At 39.3% G+C, this 18126-nt stretch overlaps 1 protein-coding gene across 2 annotated transcripts in view; it reads right to left on the bottom strand.

The window, feature by feature from the left end:
- sema3bl (sema domain, immunoglobulin domain (Ig), short basic domain, secreted, (semaphorin) 3bl) overlaps positions 1–18126 on the bottom strand; it is a 71416-nt gene that overhangs the window by 37427 nt on the left and 15863 nt on the right. For both annotated transcript variants that reach the window (XM_068331199.1, XM_068331207.1), the window contains exons 2-3: positions 7686–7846; positions 1993–2055 (exon numbers count right to left, since the gene is read on the bottom strand). In XM_068331199.1, the coding sequence (XP_068187300.1) occupies positions 1993–2055; positions 7686–7846 (224 nt within the window). The remainder of the gene's footprint in view (positions 1–1992; positions 2056–7685; positions 7847–18126) is intronic.

The raw sequence follows: 18126 nt of genomic DNA, 5'->3' as shown, positions 1-18126 counted from the left end.
TGTTGTGACAAAACGCCTGCAAGAATGCCGCCATCAACAAGGTTCGTACATCCATCATGTTTGTACACACGGGCCCATAAATATGACGTCACAGTGGTTTTCTTCGCAGGCAAGACGTCAGCATTTTTAAAAAGTTGCGGATACACCATCCACTCGACAACTCAGACCCAGCAATTTAAAAAAAATCCACCTAGACCAGGGTTTTCAAAAAGTTGCGTTTTCGTTCCGGATATCTGCGTTGTCATGTGGACGGAAAGTGTAAACGCAACAAAAAAGTTGTGTTTTCAAAAAGTTCTGGCATCGTGTGGATGGGGCCTGAGCCTCATCAAGGAAACCTGATCATTTGATCACTTTGCCATCTTAGAAAAAAGTCAATACGCTTGAGTTTTTTCCTTAGCTGCTGAGATTTACTGATACAAATACTACAAAATACTGTAGTACAAAATTATCTAAAAACATAGTCCAATTAGATTTTATTTGTATAGCTCTCAGTGACGTGTGGTGAGTTTCACTGAGGTGAGGCACCGACGTAAAAGCCAGTTCTATGAGCCAGACAAAGTGGCGTACTTGCCACTCTGTCTGGCAAAATACGCCATATTAAAAAACCTGACATTAAAAACTGGTTAAATTCATTACGAGTGGACTCAGTTCGAACAGGGCAGTTTATTTCCTGATCTGAAGTTCGAAACAGATATTCAAGCTCCAATGTTCGTCTTCGTTTATTAATTAAATAATCTTTCGATCGATCGGTAGTCCAGTCGGAGGTGAGGTGCAGCTATTTGCTACTGTGTGTCCTAAACAATTTTTAACCAGTTTTAATGTCAGGCTGCTAATTTACTGGCAAATGCGATGCTGCTTTACTCCGAGAACTGGCTTTAACGTTGGTGTCTCACCGCCGGGAATCTCACAGCACGTCGCTGCAGACAGAATACACAAGCCTGAATGCGCCCCTCTACCCCCCATAACATGTTGTTTCAGGTATCTACTACATTTGTAAATCAATTGCAGCACACCAGGCACATTTGTCTAGCAGTGACTCTGCTCTTAGAATTTCAGAAAAGGCTGGAAGTTCAGCTTTGAGGGTCTTTCATTCACCTTTATGCCAGTTTCTCCGTGTGTTTCTGCAGACTAATAGAATGGACCGTCACTAGATTTGAGATTACAGCTCTAGTTTTTGAACAAACACATGTATGTATGTTAGTGTGTACAGGCCCCTGTAACACACACAAGGGGGGCAGTACGCTTACAGGGGGAGGTAGAGTGGCGGGCAGCTCCTACATGGTGCGCCCCAAATGAGCAACTTGTAAAGGGGGACGGCACCTTGCTCAAGGGTGCCTCGACAGTGCTCGGGAGGTAAGCTGGCTCTACACATTTATACTTTTTTCATACTGCCTAAAGGACATTTTACTTTCCAGTCACAGCATTTCTCAATTGGGGACTGCTGTCATTAAACTGGACCATGTAGTTTAAGTGCATGCATTTTTCTATAAATGAGAGCTGGAAAAATTGACCACAGGAGAACTGCTCAGTGGAAGTAGACGTGGTTACAAGAGCACTGTACACTAACTTGACAAGACAGAGATTGGGAGACAGCAGTGCTGTCGAGAGCTCACAGAACAGCAGAATACAGTTTTAGGAAACCTGAAATCTGGCTCAAATCCTGCCTCAACTATTTGTGCAGATTTAAGTGGCGTCTGGTTCAAGTGATGTCTGGAAAATGGAAATTTGTGGACAATTAGAGCACAGGTGACATAGAACAGACCGGATTTGAAGAAAACCTGTAACATTCAAGTAGAATGCAAACACAGTAAAGGGAGCTATGAAAAGGGACATGAAGTGATTTAAACTGAGTGCCATAAATGAAGGCTTATACTTTCTGCTTGGTATGAAGAACTAGTTGTTCTATGATGAGAAACATCACTGGCTACCAAAACCAGTACTGTATTTAAATGTAAATGTAAAACAACCCAAAGTTACATATCAATCATTTACCTGCGGTTCCTTTCCTGTTTGAATGCAGTCCTCTCTGTTGCCAGGTAAGGGGGGCCAGTAGATCTTTGGAGGATAATAAAGACAGAAATACAGAGGACCACAAATCAGAAAAAGAAGAATTATGATAAATTACCTCATAAGTTTGGAGAAGTTTTAACCATCTTTGCTCAAAATGCAATTGATTTGTTGATCCCACATAGAGTATGCATGACTCTGGTAATGCAATCACAGAATTATAATGAGTAATTGTGTTCTTAAACTTCAGTTATTTTCCATGCACATTTAACTTACTATCAATTAGATTAAAATTGAGGACAGCACATCTTCTAAATGTTAAACAAACAAAGGCTTCGGAATAAAGCCTTGTTTGAAACATGACAGAGTCACTTATCATTCCTTGTATCCCATATTACATACTGTAAAGCATAAAAGGCTTCCTAAATCCAGCAGCATCTGGCCAAACAGATCATTTACATTTCATATCAACTGTTTGGATATGTTGTCTGAGAATTTTGTTTCCCACAATTGAAGTGAGAGGAATTTCTTTTGTGTTGCTCACAGTTTTAAAGAACATTCACAATAAATCATCAGCATTGTGGGTTTTTAGGCAACAATATCTTTTTTTTTTGGAAATGAAAGTTGATGTAAATCTGGCTATGCAAAAAAACACTGGATAGGTTTTCATATGAACTAGAGGAAGAATGGTCAATAGATGTGGAATGAATCAAGCTGTTAAATTATGGTACAGATGAAGGGCATTCCTGCTTTCTGTAGTAATTTTTTTTCAAAGAATTTCCCTGATTACTAGAAAAAAAAGTCTTTACACTTTACAGGAGTGTGTAGACTCCAAAGCCAGAGTGTGTACTAGAAATTTATTTTCTGTGTTTCAACACAATGTTGAGATAACAAAAAAAGTTATTTTTATCCAGACTGACCAAGTATCCTGAAAAGAATGTCTGAACCTTAAGAAAAGAAAAGTTAAATCTCCTTAACTCAGTTTTCTCTATATAGCTAAATTATACAGAGTCCATAAGCATTGATCTGTTTCAGCCAATTCAACATGGACAACAGACTAATCCCTAATAATGATATAAAATCTGTAACAAAGAGATCTATTTTCAACTCTTCCTGTTGCTGTTGAAGAATTAGGACAAAATATCAGATATGAAGACACATTTTTGCACAAAAACCTATAAAATGTCTATTTGTTGTTAGTACACCTTTTATTCAACCAGTTTTGTGTGGTGAAACCTAGCAGCATAAAATGGACACCATTGCATGTTAGACAAACATCTTTATCTCCACACCATCCGATTGAGGTATGTACATTTTTGTTTGTTTGTTTGTTTGTTTGTTTGTTTGTTTGTTTGTTTGTTTGTTTGTTTTTTATAAAATCTGGCTTAAAGTTGTGAGATTATATTCAAAAGATCATCTGCTTCATCTCTGAAACAAATGACTGTGGGTTTGAAAGGATTTCAACTGTTTCTTTGTCATGATACTAAACTTACATGTATGTGCATATCAGCATGCCTTGCACACAGTCAAGGTCAAAGTACACTGACAGCATGCATGACTGATATACTGTGAAATTAGTCCCTGCCCAAAACCTACCTAGAAGCGTCCTCAGTTTGTGTGCTGTAAAATTCAATCCATTTTACAGCTATGCACAACATATGAAGTATGGCCTATCTTCACCAGCTTACCATGGTCCTCTTTCTCTTTGAATGTTCCTCGACATGGCAGCATGTGGTATTGTGTTTTTGAAGCGCTTTTAGTGTTCAATCAAAGCTATAATTCATTTTCCTGTCTGTGAACTTGGAACATTGTTTGCCAACAAAATGGTCCTGAACAAAGGCTGTACTTTTAACTTCATGCTGATATCACAGATTTTAGTTCAAATGGACTAAACACGGCTTTTGAATAGGTGGCAGCTATTAACGGTCAGCCAGAACCATAAAACCATCCTCAAATAATATCTTTGTTCAAGTGCGAGATGCCCCACAATATGTAAATATGTACAGTGTATGTTACACATCTAAATTATGATTATAATGAGAGACACTAAACTACTGCTTGAAAGTTTTCAACTCAAGTTTCATTTGATAAGAAATTAATGTTCTGTCATTGTGAAAGTCAGAATAAAAACCATTCCCTTGAATGTATTTTGGAAATGTCTGAGAGACCCTGTAGCAACATCATGCTGTGTGCTGATGCAAGTAAAGCATGTCAAAAATGGAAAGAGTTATTCTATGAGATGATTTAGAGGTGCTGAGTCGCCTGATTTAAACAATAGACTGATGTGTTGTAAGAACCATCTTTATTATTGGAAACATTCAACCCAGCATCTGCTTACAGGCAGATCTCTGTTGTTACATTTCATTACACTGTAGGCTAACATAACCAAACCCTGAGCAGATAAAATAGCTTAAGATACTGGGTGTGGCAACGTCTCAAACGCAGCAACAATATTCTTGCCCCAAATGAAAAAGGACTAGTCATAACTATTTACAAAGGGAGAAAGTGGAACATCGACTCCAACGCCAAACATTTTCATGAACTTAAACAGCAGCTTTCATTAATTGTGCTGCTTCCCAAGTCTCATTCAATAGGAGCTAAATCCAGTTTGAGCAAAAACATACTGGGTTCACTGATTCAATGCCATCTGACTGACCAAAGCCATGTGTCTAGAATTACACTTCATTCTCTTTTCCAATTTTCCTACAGTTGGTCAGAGTTACAGTGGAAAAGGTGACAAAGCACAGTTTTATGTCATAGAAATGTTGTAAACTCTGTTGCAGTTTGAGTTGGAAAACAATGTATTCTTGTTACACATTTTTTCCAGTAGTTTGAAAGATCACTTTGATTGTGAAACCTTCCTGAGTGTAAACTCAAGCTTCAAATGTAAACCAACCCTCAATCAAGGAACAGTGAAACATCAAACGTCAAACATCAAACGTTACAAACCATTTTTTTCCCACCTGGACATTACGTTTAGTATAACATAAGTTTATTGTAAGTTAAAGATGAAGTTGTCTCATGTTTATTTTAATCTTTACAGAATGAAAAAACCTAAGTAAATCTATGGATAAGTGGGTTTTAGAGGGTATTTCATGTTAGTTGGATTTTGCGCAAAAGCTCTGTGCTTTGTTTCATAGTGACGCTTCACGTTATTAATTAATTAATTCATGCTACGTGTTCAGACCATATGAGGTAAAATGGTTTTGAACTGCCTGACGGAGGAATAAACATAAATGTCATCCACTCATTGTTAACCAGCGGTTTTCCTCATTAACCTCACTTCGCTTGGAGCTATGCTGTCTCCCCTCTTCTGTGCTCCGCTGTAGCGAGCTGTCTCACTTCCCGGTGCACTGACAGTGCAGGGCAGACAAACAATCTGATTGGCTGAACTGAGTGGCGCTATTACAGTATTAACTGGAGGAGCAGCGCCCGCTGTCTGTAGCCGCAAACTGCAAGTACAAATGTGCCAAGAAAATCTACTCTCATGAATTTATCATGAAGTGGTCACGGGTCCGGACAGAACCATCATGCGGTCCGGATCCGGACCGCAGTCCGCCATTTGGTGACCCCTGCTCTATGGAGAGAGAGAAAGAGCGAGAGAGAAGAGGAAAATAAAGGCGCACCAGATTTTTTTCCCTAGTCGCACTGGTGCTCCCAAATATATTTAATAGTCGCACTGATAAAAATTTGGGCGCATATGCGACCAGACTGGTCGCAATTTCGAGCCCTGCTGTAGCCTCACTTTTCCACTTGGGTCCCTCTCATTCACACACATGTACTCTGTCTTACTGTGGCTAACCTGCATTCCTGTCATAAGCTTTCTCCAGATCTACAAAAACACAATGCAGCTCCCTCTGACCTTCTCTGTACTTCTCTATCAACATTCTCAAAGCAAATACTGCATCTGTAGTACTCTTTTTTGGCATGAAACCATACTGCTGCTCACAAATGCTCACTTCTGCCCTTAGTCTAGCTTCATCTGTTCTTTCCCATAACTTCATTGTATGGCTCATCAGCTTTATTCCTCTGTAGTTGCCACAACTCTGCACATCTCCCTTGTTCTTAAAAATGGGCACCAGCACACTACTCCTCCATTCCTCAGGCATCTTCTCACTATCTAAGATCCTGTTGAACAACCCAGTCAGAAACTCTACTGCCACCTCTCCTAGACACTTCCATACCTCCACAGGTACAGTATATCATCAGGACCGACTGCCTTTCCACTATTCATCCTCTTCAGTGCCCTCCTCACTTCATCCTGACTAATATTTGCTACTTCCTGGTCCACAACAGTCATCTCTTCTAGTCTTTGTTCTCTCTCATTTTCCACGTTCATCAACTCTTCAAAGTACTCTTTCCCTCTTCCCATCACACTACTGGCACCTGTCAATAGACTTCCATCCCTATCCTTAATTACCCTAACCTGCTGCACGTCCTTCCCATCTCTGTCTCTCTGTCTTGCCAACCAGTATAGATCAGTCTCTCCATCCTTACTGTCCAACCTAACATACAAGGCATCATAAGCCCCTTGTTTGGCCTTTGCTACCTCTACTTTCACCTTACGCTGCATCTCCCTGTACTCCTGTCTACTCTCCTCAGTCCTCTCAGTGTCCCACTTCTTCTTAGCTAACCTCTTTCTCTGTATACACTTCTTTTAGTGTCTCCAGGTGTTAGTTTTTGCAACATTTAGCAGTTAACTAAAGCATGATGAAGTGCAATTAAAAGCTGGATTGTGTCAGCCACATCTGGTTGTTTGTCTGTAGAAATATTCAGATCAGCTGTTTAACTGCTTGATCGCTTCACTTCTTGCCTTCAAGTAGAATTTGTTTATGAATAAAGCACTTGAGCACAGAGGTCTGCTGATCTCATATTTTTCATCTGCAACAGCGATGATAATGTGATAGCACACATTCCCCTGTCTCAGTCTTTGTGTGTTATGATATTGGAATGTGGTCACGCTGTTAACACATCAGACTTCTGGGTCATAATTCATCCCTCATGTCCCAGAAGCACAACTGTGTTTAATAGGCCTTAATGACAATTTATGCACAGATGGAAAATCTGGGTCTGATTTATGACAAGCTCCACATTCACAGGTGTTCTTGCACTGTGAAGCTTGTGAGCTAGGAGACATGTTTTGGCAAAAAAAATTACAACAAAAAAAAGCTGGAAATTACATTTTATTTCTTGTATGAGAACCAGCAGATGACAAGTCACAAATTTATGCGAGAAAACATATGTGCAATTCATTATATTTAAAATCTTTTTTGAGTTTTTTTTTAAAAAGTTGATTATTTTAGTAGTCTGAATATTTTATTTGAATATTGTTCTAACTGTTTTCTGGGACTTTTTCAGAAAAGCAGTATTAGAAAAATAAAGACCGCTCAGGTTTGACTCAATGTTGTTTAGTGATTTATAACAGAAAGTGCTTAAACAGATGTTCTGTAAGAGGGGATTTCCAAAAAAAAATTAATGCTTCCCATATCTCTTCGAGCCATATATCATCCCCTGCAGAGTGAAGCCCCTCACAGAGCCACTGCAACTTAAATCAAAATGGAAAGATGAATGTGGACTTCACTGTAACCAACCTCTCGCGAAACATCCATCAGTGGAGCAGAACACACTCCAGTAAAATCTTCACCTTTAACTGATTTTACTGTCATAAAAATACTCACCTCTTTAGACTCACTGCTAGTAGGTCCCAGCAGGAGGGAGTACAGGACATCCTTCCCACCCAGGAAGAGGCGGTCACGGTACTCATCCAGGAAGACTGTGGTAAGAGAGAGATGGCCATGATGGCCGCTGAAGACAGAAGACCGGTTGGTGGATAGCAGGTCTGAATGGAGAGAAGAGAAAAGGATGAGAAATTTTATTCAAATGTATCACAGAGGTCCAATGTTAAAAGGAAGCAACATGAGAACCTAAAATTAGAGGGGAAGTAAATATGATGATTCCAACTAAGTTTGATTTACTACTGGACTAGGACTAGTCATAACTATTTACAAAGGAAGAAAGTATTCTATCCACACCCGGTTTTTTAATTATAATTATAATTATAATTATAATTATAATTTTAATAATAATAATAATAATTATTATTATTATTATTATTGTTGTTGTTGTTGTTGTTGTTGTTGTTGTTGTTTTAAGTGAAAAAGCCCCACGATAGGCTGGTGTCTTATCAGGGGTGTTCCCAGCCTTTCGCCCATAGCCAGCTGAGACCCATAAGTAGATGAGAAATCAAAGTTGTTGGATGGATGGATGATGGATGATTGATGAACTGACACGTTCAAGTGTACAGCAATAAGTTGAACATGAGCTGTCAGAGAAGGACATACAGTATTTCCCTGGCCTGTTAAAACCTGTGCATTGTACGTGTTCAGGCTGTATACATTTTCAAAAAAACTAGTTAACTGAAGAATACTTTACTAATCCCAAGGGGAATTTGGGTCACAGACATGGTATGAACCCATGATCCCCAGTTTACGAGACCAATGCCTTACTACTGTACTTGGCCACTGTGCCACTATGCCTCAACACACTAGTTCAAGTGTTAAGTCTGGTGTAGCTTCTGAGTGTAGGATATGAGATGCAGAAAGGATCACTGATGAAAAAACAAGCTATCAACCCCCAACACCCCACCCCCTCTCCTCACTTTATGTTGTGGGTAAAAAGTGCAGATGAGGGTCATATTTGTTCTCACAGGCTGCATTGATAGTTTTGGCATGTTTTATAATCAACATTGTAAAAACATCAAATAACATCAAATAACAGGATGTCAAGTTGGGACTTTTGTTTGTTATGAAGTGTTTAGTGATTTCTTATCCACACACAAAATGAATGAACAATGGGAAATGTTTTTTGTCAGATTTTTATTAAAAGGATGGAACAAGAATGTTTCTCATGTTTTCATGGCTTTGTTAAAATGATTACTATTCAGACACTCAGACATTTTAACTTGCTGTCTTTATTATGTATGCATTTATGATCAATTTATTTACTGTCTTTAGTCAAAGTCAGGTGTGTTTATATGAAGCTGTTCCTGCTTTCTCAATATGCAGTATCCGTCTATTGTATGTCAATGATTAGATGCACTATGTCCCCGACATTTCCTGTGTTTATTAATCTATTTTTTGTGATGTCATTACACCCTAATACACACACTAAATCACACAAAATACACACCAAATGGCTAATTTTGGCAGTTTAAAGAGCAGAAAATAAAGCCACACATTTTCCTTAGGATTTTTCTCTTTATTTTATTTCTCCTTTAATTTCTATAGAAATTCCATGTGTGAATCCAAATTTAACGTATTTTTGTTTCAGCACCTGCTCTTGGAAAGTTGACTGCTGCTTGTTGAAGGATGTTGCCAGAAAAGACTGGCAGTACCAGCCAAGACAGGAAATATAAAACCATAACTGGCTACGTAATGTGATGACAGAATGTCATAAAAACTGAATATTCAGCAGCTCTAAACAACCTGAAACCGCTACTGCTGAGGTTCTGAGGTCCACGGCACACACATAGAACAGTGTGTGTGTGTGTGTGTGTGTGTGTGTGTGTGTGTGTGTGTGTGTGTGTGTGTGTGTGTGTGTGTGTGTGTGTGTGTGTGTGTGTGTGTGTGTGTGTGTGTGTGTGTGTGTGTGTGTGTGTGTGTGTGTGTGGGGGTAGACACCAGCCTGGCAGCAGCGTCAAAATGAATAGATTGATGCAATATTTCTGCAGGAGTTGAACACATCGGTTTAAAGTCAGCGAGGCGTGTGGCATTTCTTTAATCCTCCCTCTCTCTTTCACTCAAACACACACACACACACACACACACACACACACAGGGAGAGAGTGAGAGAGATTAAAACAGCCTCACCCTACATTCCCCTTGTTACCACTTTGGAATACCCTCTCACAGTTAAAGTAGAACACTTTCAACAGTTTAACACTTCATGATGCCTTCACCACAGTTACCCCTTATGGTCTTTTAAATTAAAACCAGAAACAACTCTGCTGAGACATTCTCCTGCACTGAGGCCAACCACCATTAAAACCTGGTAAATTTGTTCCTCAGAAGACACCAATTAAAAATGGTGTTGTAAGAAAGAGTTCATGCGGGGTGGGTGTAGTGCAGGAAGAGGAAAACCATGGGGAGAAAAGGGAGGAAGACACTGCAGGTTTCAGCAATTGTTCGAAAATCATAGGCAGAAAAAGACAAAGTCATGTATAATGGATTTATTGTAAGCAAGAAACTTTGCTTAAACGGCAGATGAGTTTTACTTTGGAAAGTGAAGATTCATGATGCTTTCTCTGATTGTATTGTATCGTTCTAGTTTTCCACATTTGGTGGAGGATTAGTAGAGTTCCAACAATGCATGCTAACAATTAAAGTGACAGACATTTCACATTATCATTCACTGATGGAAAAAGACACACAGGAAGCTCTTTCTCAGGTGCAAGGTCTGATGTGTGTCAACCAAACAGCTCATCACACACTGTCAGACTGTCTCCGGAGGTTCAAAAATTTCCACGCAGCCCTGAGCGGTGATATGACCTCTGGCTGATGAGTGAGTGTTGAAGAACAACTTCTGTCATGTGCTGAGGACTATAACGGATACAAATAATCGAAGCTCACCTCCATGTGTTGACAGGAAAGATGGTAGAAAATAGATTTTATCGAAATTCTAGGAAATGCTTGTGAAACTTTGTAAATACAAATGTGACATTGCACAGACCAGGAATAACAATCTTTTTGGGGGTTTAAAATATATAATGTCAGATTGATAAATAAAAGAAATATAGCATCCTCATTAAGTGTACCCCTGGCCTTCATGCCTGCATGTGTGTAGTCATAAGCAAAAGGCTAAAGACAATAGATTGTCTGGCGACTGCAGGCATGTCACTTTGAATTCTATTCATAAAGTTCCAGTTCCTGAACTCAATCATTTAAAATGATTTCATCAATTGTTTAAAGCAGTAATTATGATATTCTTTCTTTCACACACCTTTTGTTTCTTTTAGTTTGACGTTGCAACCAGTTTCAATGGATTCAAGCTTTCAAGGTTAATTCATTATGTCTGTCTTCTTTCCTTCTATCTGCTATCTTGTCAACAGAAATCCATGAAAACCTCCACCAACAAACACACGCACACACACACACACACACACACACACACACACACACACACACACACACACACACACACACACACACACACACGGAGGTTAAAGGTGAGCTAACAGCTTCCATATGTAGCTTGTTATCACTCCAGCAGCTCATCGCCTCTCAGTGGTAACCACACCACCGTCTCTCCTCTCACCAATCTCTCCATCTTCGCTTGCCCTCCACGCTTCTTTTAGCCTCTCCATATTCTCCATCATGACTCTCCTGTCTATCCAGCTTCCTCTCTGACATGTGTCCTCTTGAAGTCATTTTTAAATATGCTTTCATTGTCATTCCTGTCCACTTATGTCTTTCCTCCACACCCATTTGCTTCCATACGATTGTCTTTTATCTCTTTTTATTCATGTTGTGCCATAATAAATGACATCTAATTGATTCCTCACAGCATCCATAGGGGTTTTTCTTACATCTGTGACCAATGTGTAATTTCTCCCTGAGGGCAGCATGCCAGTGCAGTATTGACGAACAGCAGCCATTTTGAACCAACAGTGACATGCGAGAGAGCATCTGGTTTCATTAGACACATCAAACCTCAGCGCACGCATAGTTGAGTCTTTGCCACTTCAAATATAGGTAAGCTGTAATTTACTTTTGGATTGTTTACCATGTCAGTGTTCCACTTAGTCAAGATCCCCCAGTGTCTGTCTAATCTGGGAGTCAGATACAGTATACAGTGTTATCACAATCACTTCTGCTGCTGTTGAAAGAAAACTTGTGCCAGATTTCTCTTTCATCTGAGAGCTTATATTGTTTGGTCCAAGCCCTTCCATCAGCCAGATATCACTGGAGATAAGGAAAAAAAATCCAGAGTGACAAGTGAAGAGCACTACATTGAATGAAAGATTTTTTTTGCATTTGGTGAAGAGAAGCAGTGCAGTGGTTTAAGATGAGATTCATGCTGACAGGTCTGGAAACAAGTGATGGTGAGTTCATGAGGAAAGAAAGAAAAGAGAGAATTAAAAAAGTTCACTCCACATCACATGCTGTCATCTGTAATGTACAAATTGGGCAAAAGCAGAGTACAAGCTGTGTTAACCAGCACACACACACACACACACACACACACACACACACACACACACACACACACACACACACACACACACACACACACACACACACACACACAAACACATACAGACATGTACACACACGAACACACACAGCTGCAGCAGTGTTATATAGGGTTGAGTTGGGTACTCGTTTCAGACGAGTATCCGGTACGGATAACGCATTTTTGACGAGTACGAGCACAGCACAAATGAAACTCGTCAAATCTCACGGTCGAAAAAACATCATAACTGACTGTCTTCACACTCTGTGATTGGCCAGTCACACACAGCTCCCGCCCCTCCCTATAGAGACTGCAGCCAGACACACACACAGACAATGACTGATCTCTGCGTGGCTTCACTGTAGCTGATGTTGCTATCCTTAGATTTTCTTCAGCTTGCCTCTATTTCGATCTATTTAGGGTTACTTGGTGAGCTTATTTCTTGTTTTGTTTTGTTGCATGTACGTGGTACATTTGACCACACAGCTGAAAACTGCTCGTGTCGCATTGGTCACCACTTTCACTTGTCGTTTAACACCTTAACACTCGGCCTCCCAGAATTCTGCATTTACTAAAATTCTCGTAGGCAGTGATTGTGACAGCTTAAACATTATTTGTATATAATATGGATTATCATTGAAAATATCTAAGAATAAATTGGTGGAATATATAAAAAACAAATCAGGACACTAAATTAAAACTACAGTATTATGATTGAGCGTTGTTGTTTTTTTACTGAGTTTTTATTCAACAATTAAACCAAAGACAGGGAGATGTACACACAAGTGATAATACAAATTAACATAACAGTCAACATAATGTTATACAGTAAATTGAATGAAAATAAACATTCTAAAAAAGAAAGTGAAAATGTATTTATATATATATATATATATATATATATATATATATATATATATATATATATATATATATATATATATATATATATATATATATATATATATACACACACACTCACCTGCCACTTTATTAGGTACACCATGCTAGTAACGGGTTGGACCCCCTTTTGCCTTCAGAACTGCCTCAATTCTTCGTGGCAACAAGGTCCTGGAAGCATACCTCAGAGAGTTTGGTCCATATTGACATGATGGCATCACACAGTCGGCGCAGATTTGTCGGCTGCACATCCATGATGCGAATCTCCCGTTCCACCACATCCCAAAGATGCTCTATTGGATTGAGATCTGGTGACTGTGGAGGCCATTTGAGTACAGTGAACTCATTGTCATGTTCAAAAAACCAGTCTGAGATGATTCCAGCTTTATGACACGGCGCATGATCCTGCTGAAAGTATCCATCAGAAGTTGGGTACATTGTGGTCATAAAGGGATGGACATGGTCAGCAACAATACTCAGGTAGGCTGTGGCGTTGCAAAGATGCTCAATTGGTACCAAGGGGCCCAAAGAGTGCCAAGAAAATATTCCCCACACCATTACACCACCACCCCCAGCCTGAACCGTTGATACAAGGCAGGATGGATCCATGCTTTCACGTTGTTGACGCCAAATTCTGACCCTACCATCCGAATGTCGCAGCAGAAATTGAGACTCATCAGACCCGGCAACGTTTTTCCAATCTTCTATTGTCCAATTTCAATGAGCTTGTGCAAACTGTAGCCTCCGTTTCCTGTTCCTAGCTGAAAGGAGTGGCACCCGGCGTGGTCTTCTGCTGCTGTAGCCCATCTGCCTCAAAGTTTGACGTACTGTGCATTCAGAGATGCTCTTCTGCCTACCTTGGTTGTAACGGGTGGTTATTTGAGTCACTGTTGCCTTTCTATCAGTTCGAAACATGCTGGCCATTCTCCTCTGACCTCTGGCATCAACAAGGCATTTCTGCCCACAGAACTGCCACTCACTGGATATTTTTTCTTTTTCGGACCATTCTCTGTAAACCCTAGAGATGGTTGTGCGTGAAGATCCCAGTAGATTAGCAGTTTCTGAAATACTCAGACCAGCCCTTCTTGCACCAACAACCACGCCACGTTCAAAGTCACTCAAATCACCTTTCTTCCCCATACTGATGCTCGGTTTGAACTTGACTATGTCTACATGCCTAAATGCACTGAGTTGCCGCCATGTGATTGGCTGATTAGAAATTAAGTGTTAAAAAGCAGTTGGACAAGTGTACCTAATAAAGTGGCCAGTGAGTATATATTCTTGTACATTCATACATACATTAAGTTCTATAGCCTTCATTTCTGGTGCCCATCTTGACAGAAATGTCCCTGTTTTTAGTTGTAATTTTGCAGTAATTTTCTCCATAGTGTACTATACACATTTTTGAGTCTCTCTCTCCATTGTGTTCCTCTAGGGGGATGTTGGTCCAGCCAAGCTGCCGCCACACATGCCTTTGCTAACAGGAGTAGTATTCTGAGTAAATAAATCAGATCTTTGTCTATCATATTAAAATATCACCACTGATAACGTCTTTACTTCTCTTGAACTTTCCAAAGCACTAAAAGCCCAGAAAACCAGTCTGTTTGGTCCGGTAATATAAGAGAGGACACAAGAGCTTTCTTCATCTTTAGAGGAGCAAAGGGCCCTGCACACTAAAGAGTGCTGAAATGTGACAGTGCAACCCCAACAGTCTATTAATGCTAACCAAGGAAGAATACCCCCATTCTAATCAAAATCCACACGACTGTCAACATCACAAGTGGCCATGAGGCTAAACCAGAGATTGTTATGTAGAGTACCACAACAGAATCAAGGTTGGAGTAGATGTGCTTGATCAAATGGGAAGGAAATATTCAGTGTAAGCTCCTACATGATGATGGCCATTGGTGGTTTCATAATATTCTTAACCTGATTGCCATGAATGCTTCGATCCTGTTCAAGAAATGCACCAATAAGATGATGTCACAAAGGGAACCTCATAATGCGACTCAAAAAGGAACTTTGCTTAGGACACATGAAAGCAAAAGCCTGACAAATGATGATGCAGCAGAAGATGGAGAGGAGAAGGCAGTACCAAGCGAAAAATGTGTAAGAAAAATAAAGCAAAGAATAATTGTGTCAAATGTCATAAAGTAGTGGGAGCTGCACAAGGAAGGTACAGGTTACCTGTGTTGATTGTGAGTGATTAGGAGCCATAAGCAAACCACCTTGTCATCGTAAAATCAGTGTCTCCAGCTGGCTGGTAGCCATCACAGCATTTTGGCATGTTCATAATAGTTAATTATTTTCATTGTTCAGGTTAAATGATGACACCAACCTATTTTGAAGTAGGAGACATTTGTTTATATTCCACAGTTACATTTTTATTTTATATCAAAGTTCGACTTTGGATGTGAAATTGCAGAGAAACTATGTTGTGTCAATTTAATAAATACAACATCCAATCATTATAGTTTTAATTTAGTGTCCTGATGTGTGTTTACCTATTCCACTAATTTATTCTTGGATATTTTAATGATTATCCAAAATATATACAGTACAAAACATGTTCGAGCAGTCAAAATGACTGCCTATGGTAGTTTTAGGTAGTAATACTCAGATCTCTTTAGTGTTTTGAAATTTTAATGATCAAACAATGTCAGAATAAAATATAAACACATTTAGGAAAAGTCAAGCTCCTATTGGTACATATGTTGTTTTTTAAACCAAGTTATGACATTGCACATTTTGAAAGCAGTCAAAATGACTTCCTTGGTAGCTCTAGTGATAATCAACATTTTTTAACTTCATGTGAAAAAAATAGGGACAAGAACATTTGGTGGTAAAAATAAATAAATAATTTTAAAAAAGCAGTTTGATCATAAAAAAAGAAGAAATTAAAGTTATGTTGAGTATGACAACTCTTGTTCATGCATACTTTGCTGTAGTTCATATTTTTCTATTGCATGCTTTGTATCCATTTATGCACTTCTTGTTCTGAGCTCCTAAAAAACTTGTTCTGTAAATAGTTCCTTTACTATTGTGATCAAAAACATTGCATCTCAATGCTGAGGCCGTTCTGTAAATATTCATTCTCACACTTAAGAATATTCATGTTCTCAGTTCATAAAAAACTTGTTCTGTAAATAGTCCTCCTACCGTTTTGATCAAAAACATTGATTTGAATCTCAATTTTGAGCCCCACCCATTTCTGGTCAAACCACACCCACTTCCAGTTTAAGTCCGGCCCATTCTGAGTACAGATAGCGATACAGATAATTTAGATGGCTGAACAGACACAGATACCTAGTGTTATAACTGTTCGCTCAGTGTAAAAGGGGGACACATCTGAACCCTATTAGACCCCCTGTAGCACAGGGGGTCTAATAGTGTTTTGTTCTCTAAATACTGACTCTTTGACGTGTTGCTTTAATGACACACAAACACACACTCTTGCACTTATACAGACCCCTCATTACACTACTGACAGATTTCCCATGGTATCATTAGATCTTCCCTGTATATTGTTACAGTGTGCCAAGTATTTCTGGAATCTGCTACATTAGCAAAAATCCCACTCCTCCTCCTTTCCAGATTTCCTATTGCAGCTGCCTCCTCACATGCATGGTTTTAGTGAGATATTATAGCTGGTTAACTTACCAATGTTATTGATCCAAAATTGATTTTTTCCCCCTTATTTTCAAAGATATTTCATACACTGTGTAGTAAATAAGATAAAATAAGATGGATAAGATAATAAAAAAAAAACCTTTTTGATCATTTTGTTTCAATCTCAATAAAGATTTCTTATAATAACTGGACACAAAACAATGTACTTTCTTGGTGTTTACAGAATCTCAGGGCTCCATCAAGATGCTCCATCAATTTTGGTCCAATTTGAAACAATCATCGACGAATTGTTAAACATACAGTATGTAAACAGTTGTTGCAAGATTGGTGTAAATGTACATACAGAATAGAGCTGTTGCAGTATATCACTGTGATAAACATGGGTTTCAGAAATAAATTATTGATGCCATGTTTTAAATAAAAATAAGCTTAAAGGTACAAACTCAGTTATGAAACCTCCTTCTGTCTGTGTTCATTGTATAGACTGATGTGTCCTGGCAGAGATATGTGCAGGCTGGATAAATCCTAGGATTTCCTTTCCTGCCAACCTGTTACTGCTGCTCTCTGACGATGTCATGTCACCCACACAGCTCACGTTTCTAAGTAACCTGATCATGTGATGAAGCCGTGACAAATGAAAAGAGCTTCAAAGAGGGAGACTGTACGAAAAGTCTGCATTCCCCTCTCTCCCAAACAGTCTCTCTCTCTGTCATGGACACCACCACCATATTCAAAGCGTCTCCTCTCTAAGGATGCCTATCAGAGTTCTTGTAACTCGATCTTCCCGGCTGGGCCAATCAAAACACAACTGAAGGTGTTACCTCATCACCCTTGATTCTCATCAACCCTCGCCGACGTCAGTCTCCCATTCTTCCCTCAATTCATCATTGCTCTCTTCTCTCTTTCTCTCCTTATCTTCAACTGTCCCTGAAGGGCAGTGACTCTCTATCCACCCTTCTCTTTTATCCATTTGCATCTCTTTTTTGTGCATTTTTTAATCCTCTCTTATTACATTACTCACCCCTACCACACACCTCTCTCTCCCATTGTATCTCTATCAACCAAAATGATCCATGAGAAACCCTGGTTCTCTTTACCCAAGCATTCCCATATGCTTTTCCTCATCCCTGCTAATTTTCTTTTTAAATATATCCTCCCATTTGTCTCAGAAATATGTCATCCTCCCTCTACACCACTTCCATCCTTTCACTGTTTCACTTCATCAGTTTATCCATAACATGTATTTCTCTCTGAAGACCAGCACTATATATCTACCTTCTCTCATGTTTTCCCCCCAATCTCCCACTCCCTCATCACTTCATTCTCTTTTGGCTTCTATGTGTGATGGTACAAACAGAT

Source organism: Antennarius striatus, chromosome 2, assembly GCF_040054535.1.
Source record: "Antennarius striatus isolate MH-2024 chromosome 2, ASM4005453v1, whole genome shotgun sequence".
Classification (NCBI taxonomy): domain Eukaryota; kingdom Metazoa; phylum Chordata; class Actinopteri; order Lophiiformes; family Antennariidae; genus Antennarius; species Antennarius striatus.
Note: the sequence above shows the minus strand (reverse complement) of the source record. Positions and strands in the feature narration are given on the sequence as shown.